The following is a 17772-nucleotide window of genomic DNA, read 5'->3' on the forward strand; positions in this document are numbered from 1 at the left end:
GCAACAGTATAGGCACTAAAAATAACTTATCGATTCACACACAACAGGCTGTCTTAGACCTGATGCTACTGGTGTCAATCATCATCAGTACTGTAAACAAAGCACAATGTTCAGGGCCATATAATTTGTTTATTGTACAGTATACAGCCTACAATGCACTGTATTACAGTATCCAATATATGTCCTCTTTCTTGTCCTCTTCGAGATCATCAAAGACCCTTCCCTTCCTGATTGGGATGCCGTCCAGCGGATTCCTGTGCCCCAGGACTTGTGTGCTCAGCATGACAGACCTTCTATGGAGGATGCTGTTGCTGAACATGAGTCACGGTTCAGTCGACAAGGGGTCTGAATCCAACGTACTGTCCTGAAGTATCCGGACGCTCCCTCCATATACGTAGCACCACACACGAGGGGATCATGACACGGACGCTTCTTCTAAGGAAACCCCAGCACCTGCTCACAAAAGACCTGTAGGCCAAGTCACTTCATTGCCTGCAGCGAGAACAGGGTGGAAAAGCACATTTTTTACTTTAAAAAATATTTTACATTAGAGTATCACTGGACGATTGTTGAAAAAAAAAATAAAGTTTGTCATTTTGTGGTGTTGATCAAACTGTGTTTTTGCAATATGCTGAACCAATAATGAATGTGTATTGGTTAAAAATATTTTATTTATATACTGTAACTGCTAACACTTGTATCAAATTGTCCTCACCTTTCCATCCCTCTGATTCTCAAACGGCCATGGTCAGCTCTGTAAATATTCATTGCATTTTGCAAAGAATAAATATAGAGGCACAACGGATCGAGGCCATGATGGTCATTCAGGTCAGCTCCTCAGGAACCTGGGCCATTCTCATAACCTGTAAAAACAAACATAATTTCCCTGCTGTTATTTCGTAATTTTGAATGAGCAGGAAGCACAAAGTAGCTTAAGTAAATGTCTCCAGTTTTAGTTACCAGAGTTGTAAGATCACATATTAGGCTACTACATGGAAAGAAGGTAATAATCTCAATCAGATGTCAATAGGATAGTTACAAGATTACATTAGACCTACTGACTGTACCTACTGTTTTTTAAACAGTGATATTTATAGGATTTTTGATTATTGTACTCTACTCCATGATATGTAAATGGGGATAAATAAAAGTGTTTTTGAATTGACACAAACGAGAGTAGGCCTAGTAATATTTTCGTTGACCTCGTTTCACTTCAGCCATAGGCTGCAAACTGCACAGAGCTCCTGCCCAGCTAACTGGACGTCCCGTTGTAAGATCATACATTACTACATGGAAAGAAGGTAAAAATCTCGATAATCAGATGACTTAATCAGCAGGATAGTTACACGAGTACATTAGACCTACTGACACAAACATAATATTTTCATTGACGCGAGCAGTAGGCTCCTCGTTTCACTTCAGCCATATAGCCTACGAACTGCACAGAGCTCCTGCCCAGCTAACTGGACGTCCTGTTGTAAGATCGCATATTACCACTACAATAATGTATTTAACTCCTAATCAGATTACCTATTCAGCAGGAGAATATACTTACTGACTAAAACGAGTAGCAGCTACTTTTCTTGCAAGCAGCACAAGGGTACAAGTTGTAAAACATTTGTTTGTGTGCAAATAAATAACTTCTGTTGCTTACAATGCTAAAATTGAACCTAATGTTTAGCTTAGTCTACGACACTAACGTGCACTAGTATTACAGCTAGCTAACTGGGCTACGTGTGGCAAAAAGTAAATGACAAAACTTACCACTCTGAAGTAGTCATTTCCAATCTATGGGCGACTGGTTGCTCCTCTATTTCAGATTCTTCCTCTGATTCAAGGTCAAATATGCTGTTCAACACCTATGTCTCCATAGTATTTCCACCTTGGCTGTTTCAGTGAGTGCTGTCGGCCATGTTTGCGTCTTTGCTCGGGAGCTTCGCTCGTTGTAAACCAACCAATCAGCACGCAGTTCATCTAAATATTCATGAGCATACCATACAAGGAAGAAAACCTCGTTTCATTCTAGGGCTTTCAACCATGCTTGCATTAGGGCACATAGAACAGCACATATGCCATTTTCAGCCAAACCAATGTTACACACCCTATTCAGAGACCTTAAGGACCAGCACAAAATACCCTATATCATCATTCTATCACCCCTTTAAACACAGGTTGATTTCTATCTATCTAATGGTCTATCTGATGTGATTCTCTACTGAGGAACAGAGCAAAAGAAACGGGGGAGGGGGAGGAGATAAAGAAAGAAACTGAATCAGGGGGAAAATGGTGACGTAAAAGGTCTCACCTGGGCATTTCACACTGTTGCAAATGTTGGTAATAATATCATTAGCATTGATCAGCAAGTTGAAGTCTTTCAGAAGGTACATATGGTTCTCCTCAGGATCCGAGACAATTAGCCTCAGCTCATTTTCATATGCGTTCTTCACACCTGTTGACCAGTACACCATCATTTACAGTATATAAAGTAACACAGTGTTGTAATTCCTGAATTAGAGGGGGGGGACCAAATTTGTCAAAAACAACAAGAAAAGGATAATGCTCCTACCAGTGACAACAGCTTTACATAGTGCAATCACTCATCCTCAGTCACTGCACTGCACTTTAAAGGTACACGTTGCAATATTGTCACCTTAACATAACCTTTACAGTACAAAGCCATTTTGATAGTAAACAAACTTGTAACCTAGCCATACAGCATAGCCGTAGCGAGCTGCTAACCAGTTAAATAAAATACCCAAATGTTAATGAAAATGATCAACATTTGTTTTGTTTGTTCAGATGTCCTGTGTTAACAAATTCATGGCTAGCTTGTTGAATTGTAGCCTTCACTATGTGATAATGTAATTGCCCCACTCTTGGCCCATATAGGATTTCAGCTACTCAGTCTGGGGTCTTCTTAATTATGTTTTTTATTATATGTGTGAAGATGTGTGCAAAATTCATTATGCCATTGTTTTCCTGAAATATTTATGGTCTTCCCTGAAAAATACATTGTCTGGACAGCAGTATATGTTGCCCAAAACCTGTGTAAATCATTAAAATTGATTGTCCTTGCCACATGTCCAAGATGCCCATGCCCTATGCACCTCCATACCATTATAGATGCTGGGTTTGAGCACTTTAACAAGTTGGACAGTCCCTTTCCCCCTTTAGCCTACAGAGGATAAATAGGGAGCAGAGTGCAGTGACTGGCTGAAACTGTAGGGGGTGGGGAGTGCCTTCCATGCAACGCTGCCTTGAAGACTACGTTGGGGGCTTAAAACACCGTTGAGCCCCCCAGATAGTCTGCGAGCACACTCCATTAGCTTCTTGGGCGCCGCCTTTTAAGGCATTGATTAAAAAGGGTTCAGTAATTAAGTACACTCTAAAAAATGCTGGGTTGAAAACAACCCAAACTGGGTTGTTTTCAACCCAGCCGCTGAGTAAAATGTGGTCCAACACAGCATTGGGTTATCTTAACCAAGCAAATTGGGTTACTAAATTTAACCCAACAACTGGGTTGAAATTTAACCAATATGTTGGGTTATGTTGACACAACTGTTTAGTTAAAGTTACTTAATGTTTGGGTTATGTAACCAAATCCCCCAAAACTACTGGTTGATTTTTAAAATACTCTGCTTGTACAAACTTTTAATAACTCAAGGTTTGTATTTACTTACTTGAAAGTCACACCTTCTGTTAACAGCTTAGGCCTGATATAAACAGTCTATATTAAATGGCCATCAAAAGCCATGCAATGAAATAAAACAGTTCGACACAATTATTTATTTGATAATTTTCTTTATTTTTGAATAGATAGCCTAGTATAAAATGCATGTGATACTTCCATGAAGGCAGGCAGATTCCAAAGTCCGTTTTGGGGGTCAGCCCTGTCAATCAAACAAAAAAAAGAGTGCATTTTAATCACTGTTAGCCTAACATTACAGAACTTTATATCAAGACTTGCATGAACCATTACCAGTGAATGATATTGACAGACATAAAAATCCACTAGGAGACAAATTATTAGTGCAACACACTCGGAAACCATGACCACCTACTGTAATATTATGGAGTTGTTTTAAACATAATTCCGGTAATAGCCTACAAAACGTGCGTTTATGTCAGATGAGCTTGATAACAACATTACCATTAGCCTAACATTAGGCTGACAAACATAAGTTCAGCAGTGCTAACGTTAGCTAGCTAATGTTAACACATTATTCAATTAGTGAATCCAAGTTAATGTTACCACCAAGAACCACCCAGTAAGTTACATGGCTATAATATGAGGCTACCCTGAATGATTTAATACGATGTTGTTTGGCATAATTATTATCTTAAGTTACGTGTTGTGAAGAGACTACTTCGACTGTGTTAGCTAGTTGACAAACGTTAGCCACGAAGCATATTTAATTAGCATAAAGTTTCCAAGTCTGCTAACGTTACCTACCAGCTGCTGGTATGCTAATTGTAGTTCGTTGTAAAAGTTTGTTTTGTTTCTGTTCAGCAGTTCCTACCCAGTGAATACAGAACTATGTTTTTATGAGTCTGTATTTGTGTAGATTTAACATTAACAGTAGCTAATATTAGTGGAATGACACCTGCTAACCTGCTTGAAGCTGAACGAAATGGCAGGCAGAATATTCCTTGATATCACGAAGGGTATGTCTCTGGGTGGACTTTTAAAATCCGTCTGGATAAAAATAAATAAATAAATAAAAGCAGATACATACCTTCCGAAATCACCTGATTTCCATTGCATGTTGACAGCTGCTGGACTTGACGGTTGAAAGAATATGCCTGCCTGCCTGACGATTTCCCCCCCCCTCAACCTTCAAATAACTATGCAGCTGTGTTGAAGTCACCCTGGTGCTGGGTAGTGTACTCCACGTCAGGTGGGGGACAGAAGGGAGCACAGCCCTAAACTATCAACCCAGCAGTGATAAACTATCAACCCAGCAAGCTGGGTTACAGAAATGACCCAATATGAGTAAAAACAACCAAACAAAATGACCCAACAGCCTCAACCCAGCGTTTGGGTTGAAAAAATAACCCAGCATTTTTTAGAGTGTACGCTCAGAGGCAAGTTCCCATAGGTGATGTCTCGTGTTCTCCTTTAGAGAATCGAGATTACAGTACTAACCGGACGTTTTATCCTCATTAGAACAAATGCTTACCAATAGCATACATCTCAATGCCCTGATCACGAAGATTCTGGGAGCTGAAAATAATATCATCCTGTGACCTGCCATCAGTGATTAGCACTCCCATTTTACTGGATTTTTCTCGCATTCCAACACTGGCTTTGAAATTTGTCTGGAGGATATAGTTCAAGGCCAAGCCTGCAAGGTGATAGAAGTTTGAGTAATGATTTCTAGACAAGGACATTTCTATGCAATGTAATTTGTGTCTATGGTTGTAATAATAATACATGTCCGAATGCATTTCAGTTGAATTCTACCAGAATTAAAAAAAACACCTAAACATGACTGAGTCTCGGTGCACCTGTCATAGTGTTGCCACCTCTGTATGGCAGGTCGGCCACAGCCCTCAACAGCTCAGTTCGGGTCTTGTGTGTGTTCAGGTGCCACTCAGTAAGCGGGGCCCCAGCGTACTGAACCAGACCTAGTAATGGATAGAAAAGTGACTACTTAAACAACAATATACAGCACACAGACCTAATGTAACATGGAGATTTTTGCATTCAGTAAATGTAGCAATTTGTGAAAACTTCACCAATTTGGACTCGATCTGGGCCAATTTCAAAGATGTCAACCATATGACTGATGAATGTCCGGATGGTTTGGAAGTTCAGCATTCCAACACTATAAGAACCATCCACCAACAGCATGATATCAGCCTGGGCTGTCGTCTTGCATGTATAATCTATGTGGCCAAAGAATAAACAGTTGGAATCAGACTGCTACAGTATACTATTCACATCTGAGTATGTGTGTACATTTTGAAAAACATAGGTAAAGGTTTACAGGTGTTACACAGCAGATTTTACATGGTATATTTAGGCGTCTCCAAGTGTCTCATAGCCTATCCAAAATCACCAAATACAAAACAACACATCAATTACTGAATATCAAGTGTGTTTACTTTTTTCATGCATTATATCCTACAGCAAAGCATCCTGACTTAATTTCTGGGCAATATTATGCATTTTCTTATGGGAATCTAAATGATGGTCTTTACCCTCTCCAAAATATAAAACCTAATCTACCAACCTACCAACCCAAAACCGATCCAAATAAATCCTAAATGTTTTAGCAATGCAGTAATATATTCTACTGTAAGTGGATTGTAAATGGAATTGCACTTATTTGTGAGGTTTCTTCACATTTGTCCCTGCGATGTCAGTCTTCCGAAAAAAGAAATGTTCATATCCAAGTTCTGTTAGCCAGAACATACATGATGATCCCCAGACCAAGCCTCACTCATTTGGATTTTCTGCCATATTGGATTTTAGTGAAAGTGAAACTTAAGTTTGACAGGTCCAAAATGTTGTCCAATCTTCACGTACATGATCTTCAGACCATGCGTCACACAAGTTACAGAAAGGATTTTTGATATTGGAAAGCGTTCAACAGCCACAGCCAATCGAAATAAGTCGCAAAGCCACCAAACAGGAAGTGAGTCCATATCTCAGCAAAACCTTCAGGTATCAAAACTGATTTAAGTGTTCTGTTGTGGTGTTTAAAGATATGCAAGGCACAATTCCAGGTTGAAAACGTATCAGAATCTCAGAAATAACCACGTTATGCTGTCAGCTTCAGACGGCTGCAGACGGGTACATGAAGTCGTATCCCCCTAGTGGGTTTTTCTGTGAAGGTGTATTATGGGTAAAGTAGATCAAAAAGTGAATACAGCGTGTGATAACGATCACCAGAGTTTACTTAAACTTCCATGCACACTGACTGTGTATCTGTAAATCGAGACAACTTTAAGAGAGGTAGTGGTCTCTGAAAATGCATTTCAAACCAATTTATTTCAGTTTGAATATCCCTTAATTATTTACATACATGTATTAGTTATACATGTATACAGTTTGTCATCATGTTATTTTCCTTAGAGCAACATATGCTAGTAATGCTGTGAGGATTGTCACCAGAGGTGGACGAAGTACACAATTCCTTTACTTAAATTAAAGTATAGATACAGCATATCAAATATTACTCCAATACAAGTGAAAGTCGGACTTTTAAGTTGAAGTAAATAAGTATTTGCTTTTAGTTTTTTTTATGTATTGTAATGTAATATTTATTTGGTCATATTAAAAGGATATACATCCTTTTGTCAGTCATAGGACTTGAAGAGACCTTTTAGTTCCTTACATCCAACAGAAACATTTGACCTATTTTCATAAGTTTACAACTGTTCAAATGGATGCAATAATATAATTTAAATCATTATTCTTTCTCTTTTCACAAATCTAAAACATTTTCACTGCCGAATACAAAACCAGATAACTTAATTATGAATAGATTATTTATTGTTGTAATAATGTAGGCTAAAGATTTAGCTATGTGGTAAACGCAGGTGATTGTCTAATGTCATTCCAATTTCGATCCATTTGATCATGGAGGATAGCCTGTTTAACCCTTAAACAGGCAAGAGTGAAAAAATAGTAGTAAAAAATAATTTTATGTTACATTCTGTCTCATTTGCACCTAAGGAAATAATTTCCACTGTCATTTTTTTAATATTTGGAATACTTTTGATTTATGAGTTGTACAGAATCCTCCAGAATAATGTGTGAAAAAAAAAATAATGTGTGATTTATTGTAGTCTCACAATGAAAACAATTAGGAAAAATCCAACCTTGAAGGGAAGCAAATTTATTTTGAGAAAAAGGAAAATCTCATACAGAAATAAATATTTTTAACAAAAACACGTCGCTTACAATTATTGGTAACCCTTGCTTGTAATACCTTCTTAAGCCTCAATTTGCCAATAAGACAGCTTGTAATATTCTCCTATGACACCCCATAAAGTTAGAGAATACAAAGCAAGGGAATTAAGACCGTTCGTCCACACTTGTGCATTCTCCTCTTTGACTCACCCCACTGTTTTTCTATGGAGTTTAGATCAGGGGACTGAGATGGCAATGGCCAAAGCTTGATTTTGTTGTTCAGAAAAACACATTTGCTTTGTTCTTGGCAGAGATTGACAGATTTCCTTTGAAAACCTTAATTAGGTTACCAAGGCCTTTAGGAATAAAAACAGCCCCACAATAGCACAGCCCCTCCACCATAATTCTCATTAGGCATGGGGTTCTTTTCAGTATAGCCATTCTTCTATATACGCCAAACACACCTAAAGTGTTTCTAGCTAAAGAGCGCAATTTTCATTTCATCTGACAATAGACCTTACAGACAAAGTCACTGCACCATTCAGTAACTCCTGCTGTTTACATTGGTATTTAAATTACTGGGCAGGGTTTTACCTGGCATGCCCTCTTAATAATATTAGCAGTGAGGTCACTTTTCAAGATTTTGTTGGGGACTTGATACTGTACCTTTGTAACTCTCCAACAGTGGTTCTTATGGAATTTTGGTTACACTTTACTTGACAGTATCAACATAAGAGTGACATGACACAGTCATAAACGTGTCATAAACAAGTCATAAACGTTTATGACATAACGCATCGGTCATTAAGTGTCATTCGGTTTTTGTCATAACAAGATAGGGTTAGGATTAGGGTTAGGGTTAGAGATGAGGGTTAGGTTTTAGAGTTCATGTGTCATGACAGTGTCATGTGTTCATGACACTGTAAATTTAGGCATTTCAACAAAGTACATAGTTGTCATAGACATTCTCTGACTTGCAAATGTCAAAACACTTTCTTTTTATTTAAATTTAGGGCATTCACTTGTCTTTCCGATGGTGAAAAATGACTAGAGAATGTACTGTAGCCTTTTTGTGTGACTTTATTTTCATACAATAGTGAAAAAGAAAGTCATGAACTAGTTCACAGACACTCTGATTAACTTAAATAAATTGAAATTAGATAGGAAAATGTTTCTGTTAGGTTATAAGATTTTTCAGGGGTGCCAAAAATTGTGAGCAACATGTTTTAGTTAAAAAGATTTTCCTTTTTCTCAAAATACATTTGCTTCCCTTCAAGGTTGGATTTTTCCTAATCTGTTTTATTGTGAGTTTACAATAAATCACCAACAGATTATTTTTTATACAACTTTGCCAAATTTGTACAAATGTCTATAGGAGGGGTGCCATTTTCTTCAGCATGAACTCTTATTTGTGGCCAATGAGGTGATATATCCCAGCACAACCCACTCCCCTTGCAGTGCAAAGCCAGCTGGGGGCATTGTGGTTGTAACAGTTTGACCACCTGACAGATGTGTTGTACATACTGTATGTTGATGTGGGCTATTACTTACATTTGTCTTGCACAAGCAGAGCATAATCAATCAAACACACACTAATACACTAATGTGTAGAGGTACTAGCTCTACACCATGCAGATTACACTGCAGATAAAGATAAACTAGCGACACAGAACAGAGATGCGTCTATACAGCTGAACCAGAAGCCTTATGAAAAGTAAAGGGACTTGCACATGTAGGCATCTGTGTGCTTGACTCAGTGTCTGTTAGCCAGAGATAAAGCAGCCCAGAGAATTCAGAAAGCATGTAGAAGTTTTCACAAATACAGTAAACACACACACATACATAAATACGTACTTTCAGTGAGGCTAGACAGAGGAAGTCCAATGATCACTGCGTCAAACATTGAGACAGGATGTTATTGCTTAAACAACATTCACCAACACAATTTTATCCATATTAAATATACATAATCTACAGACAGAAAGCAATGCAATGCATATTATGCCAAAATATGAGAAGGTAATATTGATATTGTCAACAATCAACAGACAACAAACAATAATTTACTTTGCACTGATTTGACTTCTTTAGGCAAATTAGATTTCAGGGTAGGCCTTGCTCTTGACTCTCACCGTTTCAAAGATAAAAATGAACACTATGTTATATTAATGATTATAACGGTTTAGAATATTTCTAGTCATAGTCACACATCATAGTTGTAATAATATAGCTTGTAATACATGAATTAACATGGAAAATGCTGATTGAAAATACATCTTGAACGTATTAACATCATGCTTCACATGAAAAGAGTCTCCGCTAGGGTTTCTTGCTGTGGAGAGAGGGCAAAGGCTACCATGAGAGGAACAAACTGGTCAAGTAAATGATTAAATCTAAAAGATAAAATTGAAATAGATAAGAATCAAGCCAATAGTTATGCTGTAGGTGAGATTATATGATTTAAATTGAATTGTAGCCTCTACAGTAGGGTTTCTCAACGGGGGCGGTACCGCCCCCTGGGGGGCGTTCGTACAACCTAGGGGGGCGCTGGGAACGTGAGTTTTTTTTTTTTTTTTACATTTTAAACTTTCATGGTTTTCACATATTTTTGGTGCAAAAATAGGCTGCCTGAAATAAATAGCCTATTTTCATTCATGGGATTCTAACCCCTCTACCGTCCCAGCTACATTTTACTGTTTATCTTTGCTCAGTGGTCATACAGTGCAGTTCGGGCCTGCACACCATAAAAGACATAGACACCATGTCTATGCTGCACACGCCCGGACTCACGTACGTCCCCCAGCCCCAGCTATCGTCATCTCAAATGCCATCAGGAGGTCAGATTGCAATATTGTACTTCGCTACCCACGGCTATTCACCCCTACGGAGTGGGTAGACGATATGCGGCAGTGGCCGCTGTATCGTATGGAGAAACCCGCAAATCCTTATCTGTTTGGTAACTATGGTAACTAGTTTAGAAAGGCATTACAGAACAGCCGCTCCAAAGTCAGTGTTTTCCTAACTTCAGATAGGAAAGGTGTATAACAGAAATGTCTTAAGTCACCAAAATCCTAAATAAACGTTCCTAACTTTAGGATGACCCATAACATATGATGCCAGTCATCTCGATAGAGCTCTGCTATCTCAATGTATCGCTGCTCAAACGGAAGTTCGGTGGGCAAAGTGGGCAAAGCTAGCGCCCTCCATGTATGCGCGCGGAATAAGGTGAATAGTAACGTCGATAAACATAACCCAATTTCGCGGCTTAACAGTTCAATAACCAATAAAAATGTACACAATTCAATGTGACGTCTTCATCTTTAATAAAACAACACAAACAAACATGGCGGATAGCAAGAAAAAGTGCCGACAGTACAATGCAAATTACATCAATTATGGATTTATTCCTTCACCGATGAACACTACTTTACCTATGTGCCTGCTCTGCGATCACGTTTTCTCGAATGAGGCCAAGAAACCTTCGCGGTTACAGGAACATTTAATTAAAAAACATCCCGACAAAGCATCCAAAGATCCGGCCTACTTCAAGTCTCTGAGGGATCAGCATTCAAGGCGTCCTACCATCAACACCCTGTTTGCCCGGAATGCCAATCAAAGTGAGAGCGGGTTGGTGGCGTCTTACAATATTGCCTTATTAATTGCCAAGTCTGGCTTACCGTTCACTGTGGGTGAGTCTCTGGTAATTCCGGCAATAAAAGAGGCCATCTCCACTGTCATGGAGCGGGACGCTACGCCAGTCACCAAGGCCATCCCGCTCAGCAATGACACTGTTGCCCGGCGCATACGGGAGATGTCACTCGACACTGAGCAGCAGCTGTGTGCCACCTTACGTGTGTGTCCCTTCAGTATCCAGCTTGACGAGACAACAACTGCCGACAACAATGCCCTATTAATGGGCTATGTGCGTTATTTGTCTGGGGGGGATCTGAAGGAGGACTTCTTGTTTGGGCAGTATCTCGCCACCGACACTCGAGGGCAGACCATATTCGCCGCCCTGACTGAGTTCCTGCAGGAGAGAGCCATCCCGATGGAGAACATCATCGCCTGTGCCACAGACGGAGCGCCAGCTATGGTCGGCAGATACCGTGGCTTTGCGACGCTCCTAAAGCACCAGGTCCCTCACGTGCTGACCGTGCACTGTGTACTGCACCGTCACAACCTGGTAGCAAAAAACATATCCGACTCACTCCATCAGTCCCTTAATGTAGCGGTCAAATCAATAAACAAAATTAAATCCCATGCTTTGAATGACCGGCTCTTCAGGCAGCTATGTGGGGAAAATGACGAATCCTATCAGCGCCTTCTTTTCCACACAGAGGTGCGCTGGCTCTCCAAGGGGAACTGCTTGGGCAGGTTGTGTGAGCTGTTCCCCTCGGTCCTCGAATTCTTGGGAAAGGCCGATGCTACGTTGAAAGCTCAGCTATGGTCCTGCCGCCACGATGTGTTCTATCTTTCGGACTTCTTTGGGAAGATGAACGAGGTGTCGCTGAAGCTCCAGGGGAATGGTGTGACTCTCATCCATTCGAGGGCCGCCATACGCAGTCTTCTCACAAAGCTGGAGCTGTATGGACAAAATTTGAGCAGGCGTCAGTTTCACAACTTTCCACAGTTGACCAAGGTAGGCTAATAATTCATTATTAGGCTACCATTGTCATCATTCTTTTGACTACACACCAATTACCTCACATACAATTTCCTTGAATTTCCCCAGGGGGATCAATAAAGTTTCTATCTATCTATCAATAAAATAACTTACTATAGCCTACTCACTACTTACATTCAGGTGCTGGATGAACTGACTGATGGCCATCTGCTAGTTTACACGGACCACTTGAAGGCAGTCAAGGCAGATATGGAGGTCCGTTTCAGAGATCTGGACCAGTTAGCCGTCCCCGATTGGGTGATGGAGCCGCTCCAACAAGATGTTGCCAGCAGTGAGGAGGCTATCCAAGAGAGCCTCATTGACCTCCAGAATGATGCAGAGGCGAAGGCCACGTTCCGTACCTCTGGTTGGCGAGCGTTGTGGATAACCCATGGACAGCGTTTCCCTCAGTTGTGGGAGAGAGTTCACCTTCTCCTCCTCGCTTTCCCCACGTCCTATCTTGTCGAGCAGGGATTCAGCCAAGCACTGCACATGCAGTCAAAATATCGCAACCGCTTAAACTTGATCAGCTCTGGTGCTCTCAGATTGAAATTGACCTCTCAATGTCCAGACGTCAAGACGCTGGCAGCGAGCCATCAACCACAGGGCTCTCATTAATTTTGTTTCATAGCCCGTTTTCCGTTCGCTTTTGTTCTGCAGCTGCTCTGAGCGTAGTCTGCACGAAAAGACCGTTGGTAATTAAATACGAAATATATATAGGCCTAAACTGGCCTCACGCGCGGAATCTGTTTTTTGATTGGTTGGATTGTTGCGATGTGCATATGTTGTTCACGTGATGTGCACTTGATTTTTGTCCATGATAAAAATTACGTCTTGTTGCCTACATTTATTGTTCCCTATTGATAAAAAAAAAATCATTACAACCAATGCTGAAGTGGTAGTGTGTTTTTTGTTTTTTTACCCAACCAGTCTCCTATTGCTTCTAACAGTGGGCTAAATCTGCTTAATAATAAAATAGGCATAGGGACATTTTCTTACAATACCAGAAGAAACCAAAACAGCACAGAAATGGGCTCGTTTTTTTATTTAAGCAATATAGCATGAGTGTGTGTGGCCTATAGCCTACCCAGGGGTGTAGTTTTTTTTTTTTTTTTTTAGTTGTGTGTGAGTGGGGGGGCGGGGGGCGCCAGAGGATCAAAGTAAGGTCAGGGGGGCGTTTGCTCAAAAAAGGTTGAGAACCACTGCTCTACAGGGAGCCAGTGAATGGGAATGAGCAGGGAACATACAAGTGTCCTTTTTAGGCCCAAATGTATGGTCATCCATATCTGGGGTCTGTTTCTACAAAGGTTAGCTGCGTCGTTATTAAACTAACATGGTGCGACACAACTTTCACTCAAACAATTACGTTGTAACACCTGTTCCTAGAAAGCAGTGTACCTGTGTCGCAAAACGGCACTTCCGGCGTTTGAACAGCGTAGTTCCAACAATGTTGTTGATGATGCAGTGATACATATCATTGGTGGAAGAAATGGTGGCAACATGTGTAATACCCCACCCCCCAGACCACAGCCTAAATCTGTGTCGACATTTTTCTAACATAAACCATAAGAGATTAATGCTGGCATTGCCACCATTGTCATCAGCAAAAGCTAAACCTATTGTGAGCTGATGAATATTTGTCATTATTCATATTTGTGTCTATTGAATATCTAAGTGTCATAAAATGTATATCTACAGAAATTTTGCTCACGTTACCTGTCTGGTAGATCAATGGTAAATTGTCTCTTAGCAGGCTAAGAGTAGGCCTATATGAGACACAACAATAGGCTTTAAAGTATTTACCGGTATGCATGTAATTACTATATCTACATGTACACCCAAAGACCATTCTGAAATGCCATTAGTTCAAAATAATAGTTTCAAATAAAGTTGCACAAATTTATTTCACGAGAAAAACAATCACTTCATGATTTTTGGTTAGGCTCCTTTGACACTGACGGCAGTACCAACAAGAGCTACCAATGAATGACACAAGTGTGACTGCTCAGGGTCTGTAATTCCAACCACCAAACTCTCCGACCATATTTGCAATTAAGAATTCGAACAGCACCAAATACAAACTCCAAAGATTGCGACGTTGGTTAGCCAACTACCCTTTCTAGAAACGCACCCCTGGATGATATGTGGTCTCAGGGCCTGCTTAAGGAGTTGATGAGGATGTTGTGTGAGATAACATCTCATCTTCCAAATATTAGAGAAGGTCAGTCGAAGACTTTGAGAAGGAAGTCACATGTTCATATAAACTAAGTTGGTCTTGTTACAGATTTTCTCAGTCACTTTGGTGCTTTTCTCACATCACATGCAACATTTTCACAGCAGTTAGTGCATTCCTCAAAACAATTAGTGCAAACTGTAAAACCTAGTGGATAACCTGCAAAAGCACGTCACTTGCTCAAAATGGATAGTCCATTCCTCAAAAGCAAGTATTCATGTCAATGAAACTGCCAGTGTCATCAAAACGAGAATTCTTGAAACCATCGTTTATGAGCAAGATGGTCAAATGGCTTTGTCATGTTTTCATTATGACACTTTATTCTCTCAGTGTTTTCCAATGCAAAAAAAAGGTCAGAACTCGGTGACATTACCTGAACATGCTCAAAACAGCACTATACACTACTTGTACAGCCATTTGAAAACTACAGTAAAGTTACACATTGATGTAGTTAGGGGAGTAAGTAAATGACACTGAATATGTATGTTTCACATTTTTACTGTATATTATATGCTCTTTGCAATTCTACAAGCATTGTGACAGAATTTGATAACTAGTTCAACAATTTTGTAATAACTCAAGCAATGAAATGAAGACTATTAGTTTTATTGGGAACGACTATTCAGCATCCATAAGTATAGTTCATTTTGACTGATATTGACATAAGCAAATAATAATGTTATAAAACACCAAAGCAACGATACATGTCCAAAAGCATTTGCAATTTGTTCAGAGGAAGGAGAAATTGCTACTATGATGTGCAAAAATGACTAAATGTTGTGGATTTTCATTCTGATCTGAGAAAAGCACCAAAGCGACTAAGAAAATACACACACACACACACACACACACACATACACATATACAGACAAACAGACACACACACAAAGTGAGAGGTGTCACTCACCAAGCAGCTGAAATGCTGAGGAAGCATCCATGCTCTCCTCCTGATACTAAATAAATGTCCTTTGAGCTCTGTCAGTGCGTTCAGTGCTATTAATCACTCCATTTCCTGCTTTGACCTTATGAGATGGCCAATCAGAAGAGGTCTGAGGTGAGCTGACATTGGTGGAAGAAAGAGAAGAGAAAGAGAGAGAGAGAGAGAGATGAGGGAGAGATGAGAGAGGAAGGAGCAGGGGGAACTTATCTAAGCTAGAGCTGCATGGTTGCTAATAAGCCTACGGTATCTTATGTCCGCAGCTGAATCATTTAGGAGCCTCAGGTCTACTGTGCCATTACAACAAAATACAAGCTGTCCATATTAACAAATCATTAAAGCGATGGTTCGGAGTAATTTCATCCTAGGGTCCTTTGCACAATGACCCTGAGCCAAACACCCTCCCAGAACCTGTTTTCCCTTGGTCGAACCCTGGTCGAGTAGCGCTGTCAGAAACTAATGCAGTTTCTGCAGTCGTAATGGTACCAACTTTTATCTCGTAAATTACCCCACTAATAATGCCCTGAATGGTATGAAACTTCTGCAGTAGTACAACGATGACCTTTAGTCCAAAAACGAGGCATTAGAAAGTTTGTAAGTGCACCAGGAGTTTATTTAAATAAGACTTGCCTGATTATCTGCTACTATACCGCTGCGTCGACGTTTCTTCCGTGATTTGGGAAAAGCCCGTAAAAGTCCTGGCAGGAAGCGATTACATCAACGTTTTTTGGTATATCCAGTATTTAATATTTTTTTTCCGAAGTGTTTACAACTTAGTATTACAGTTTTTCTCAGTCGCTTTGGTGCTTTTTTCAGATCAGAATGAAAATTCTCATAACTATTAGTTCAACCTCCACAACATTTAGTCATTTGTGCACATCATAGTAGCAATTTCTCCTTCCTCTGAACAAATTGCAAATGCTTTTGGACATGTATCAGTTGCTTTCATACAATTCTCTGCTGTTTTTTAACATTATCATTTGCTTATGTCATGTCAGTCAAAATGAACTATACTTATGGATGCTGAATAGTAGTTCCCAATAAAACTAATAGTCTTCATTTCATTGCTTGAGTCATTACATACAAAATTGTTGAACTAGTTATCAAATTCTGTCACAATGCTGTGGAATTGCAAAGAGCATACAGTAAAAATGTACGTATGCAGTGTCTTGTACTCACTTACTCCCCTAACTACAGCAATGTGTAACTTTACTGTAGTTTTCAAATGGCTGTACAAGTACTACTCTGTATAGTGCTGTCTTGAGCATGTTCAGGTAGTGTCACCGAGTTCTGACCTTTTTTTTGCATTGGAAAACACTGAGAGAACTGTCACAATGAAAACATGACAAAGCCATTTGAGTATCTTGTTCATAAACGATGGTGTCAAGACTTCTCATTTTGATGACACTGACAGTTTCATTGACATAAATACTTGCTTTTGAGGAATGGACTATCCATTTTGAGCAAGTGACGTGCTTTTGCAGGTCATCAACTAGGTTTTGCAGTTTGCACTAATTGTTTTGAGAAATGCACTAACTGCTGTGCAAATGTTAATAGTGATGTGAGAAAAGCACCAGAGCGACTGAGAAAAACTGTAACTAATAATTGTTGCAAACTGGACTACGAACAAAATATTAGTGCATTCCTGGATCTACATCCTTATGCATGCTTCCTGCCAGGACTTTTACGGGCTTTTCCCAAATCACAGAAGAAACGTCGACGCAGCGGTATAGTAGCAGATAATCAGGCAAGTCTTATTTAAACTAGATGTACCGCAGAGCGGTACAAAATATGACCGCCGCCCAGTCCAGCACATTTTTTCCACAAAAAGAAATCACGCTGAAAGGCCTATATGATTCTAACTGTCTCACTAAATTGCATTATCCACACTCAATTCTCACTGGTATCTGCTAGACAACAAGTACCAAAACATGATTAGTTCATAGATTACACATGTAAAATTCATTTTATACAACCCCACCTCCATCTTGCCTGTTCATAATTATGAGAAATTCTTGATTGTTTGTGTTATGTTTATGTTATCTGTGTGTGTGTGTGTGTGTGTGTGTGTGTGCGTG

At 39.8% G+C, this 17772-nt stretch overlaps 1 protein-coding gene and 1 long non-coding RNA gene across 2 annotated transcripts; both read right to left on the reverse strand.

Annotated features, from left to right (window-relative positions):
* Positions 1-398: 398 nt before the first annotated feature.
* LOC143109702 (uncharacterized) lies at positions 399-1840 on the reverse strand. The gene is made up of 3 exons (XR_012983938.1): positions 1765-1840; positions 716-863; positions 399-492 (listed from the first exon to the last, which is right to left on the reverse strand). It is a non-coding gene; the product is annotated as an uncharacterized LOC143109702 (long non-coding RNA).
* A 355-nt stretch (positions 1841-2195) lies between these two features.
* On the reverse strand, positions 2196-15709 carry LOC143109284 (collagen alpha-1(XII) chain-like). The gene is made up of 6 exons (XM_076271939.1): positions 15665-15709; positions 9716-9751; positions 5740-5889; positions 5509-5628; positions 5181-5345; positions 2196-2449 (listed from the first exon to the last, which is right to left on the reverse strand). Exons 1-6 carry the CDS (start codon positions 15693-15695, stop codon positions 2196-2198), a joined length of 756 nt encoding a protein of 251 aa, XP_076128054.1. The 5' UTR covers positions 15696-15709.
* Positions 15710-17772: the final 2063 nt, after the last annotated feature.

Source organism: Alosa pseudoharengus, unplaced genomic scaffold (genome assembly GCF_046254945.1).
Source record: "Alosa pseudoharengus isolate Yale_2024_CS ecotype anadromous, Long Island Sound unplaced genomic scaffold, YU_APseudo_1.1 YU_APseudo_1.1_scf_7, whole genome shotgun sequence".
Taxonomy (NCBI): Eukaryota; Metazoa; Chordata; class Actinopteri; order Clupeiformes; family Clupeidae; genus Alosa; species Alosa pseudoharengus.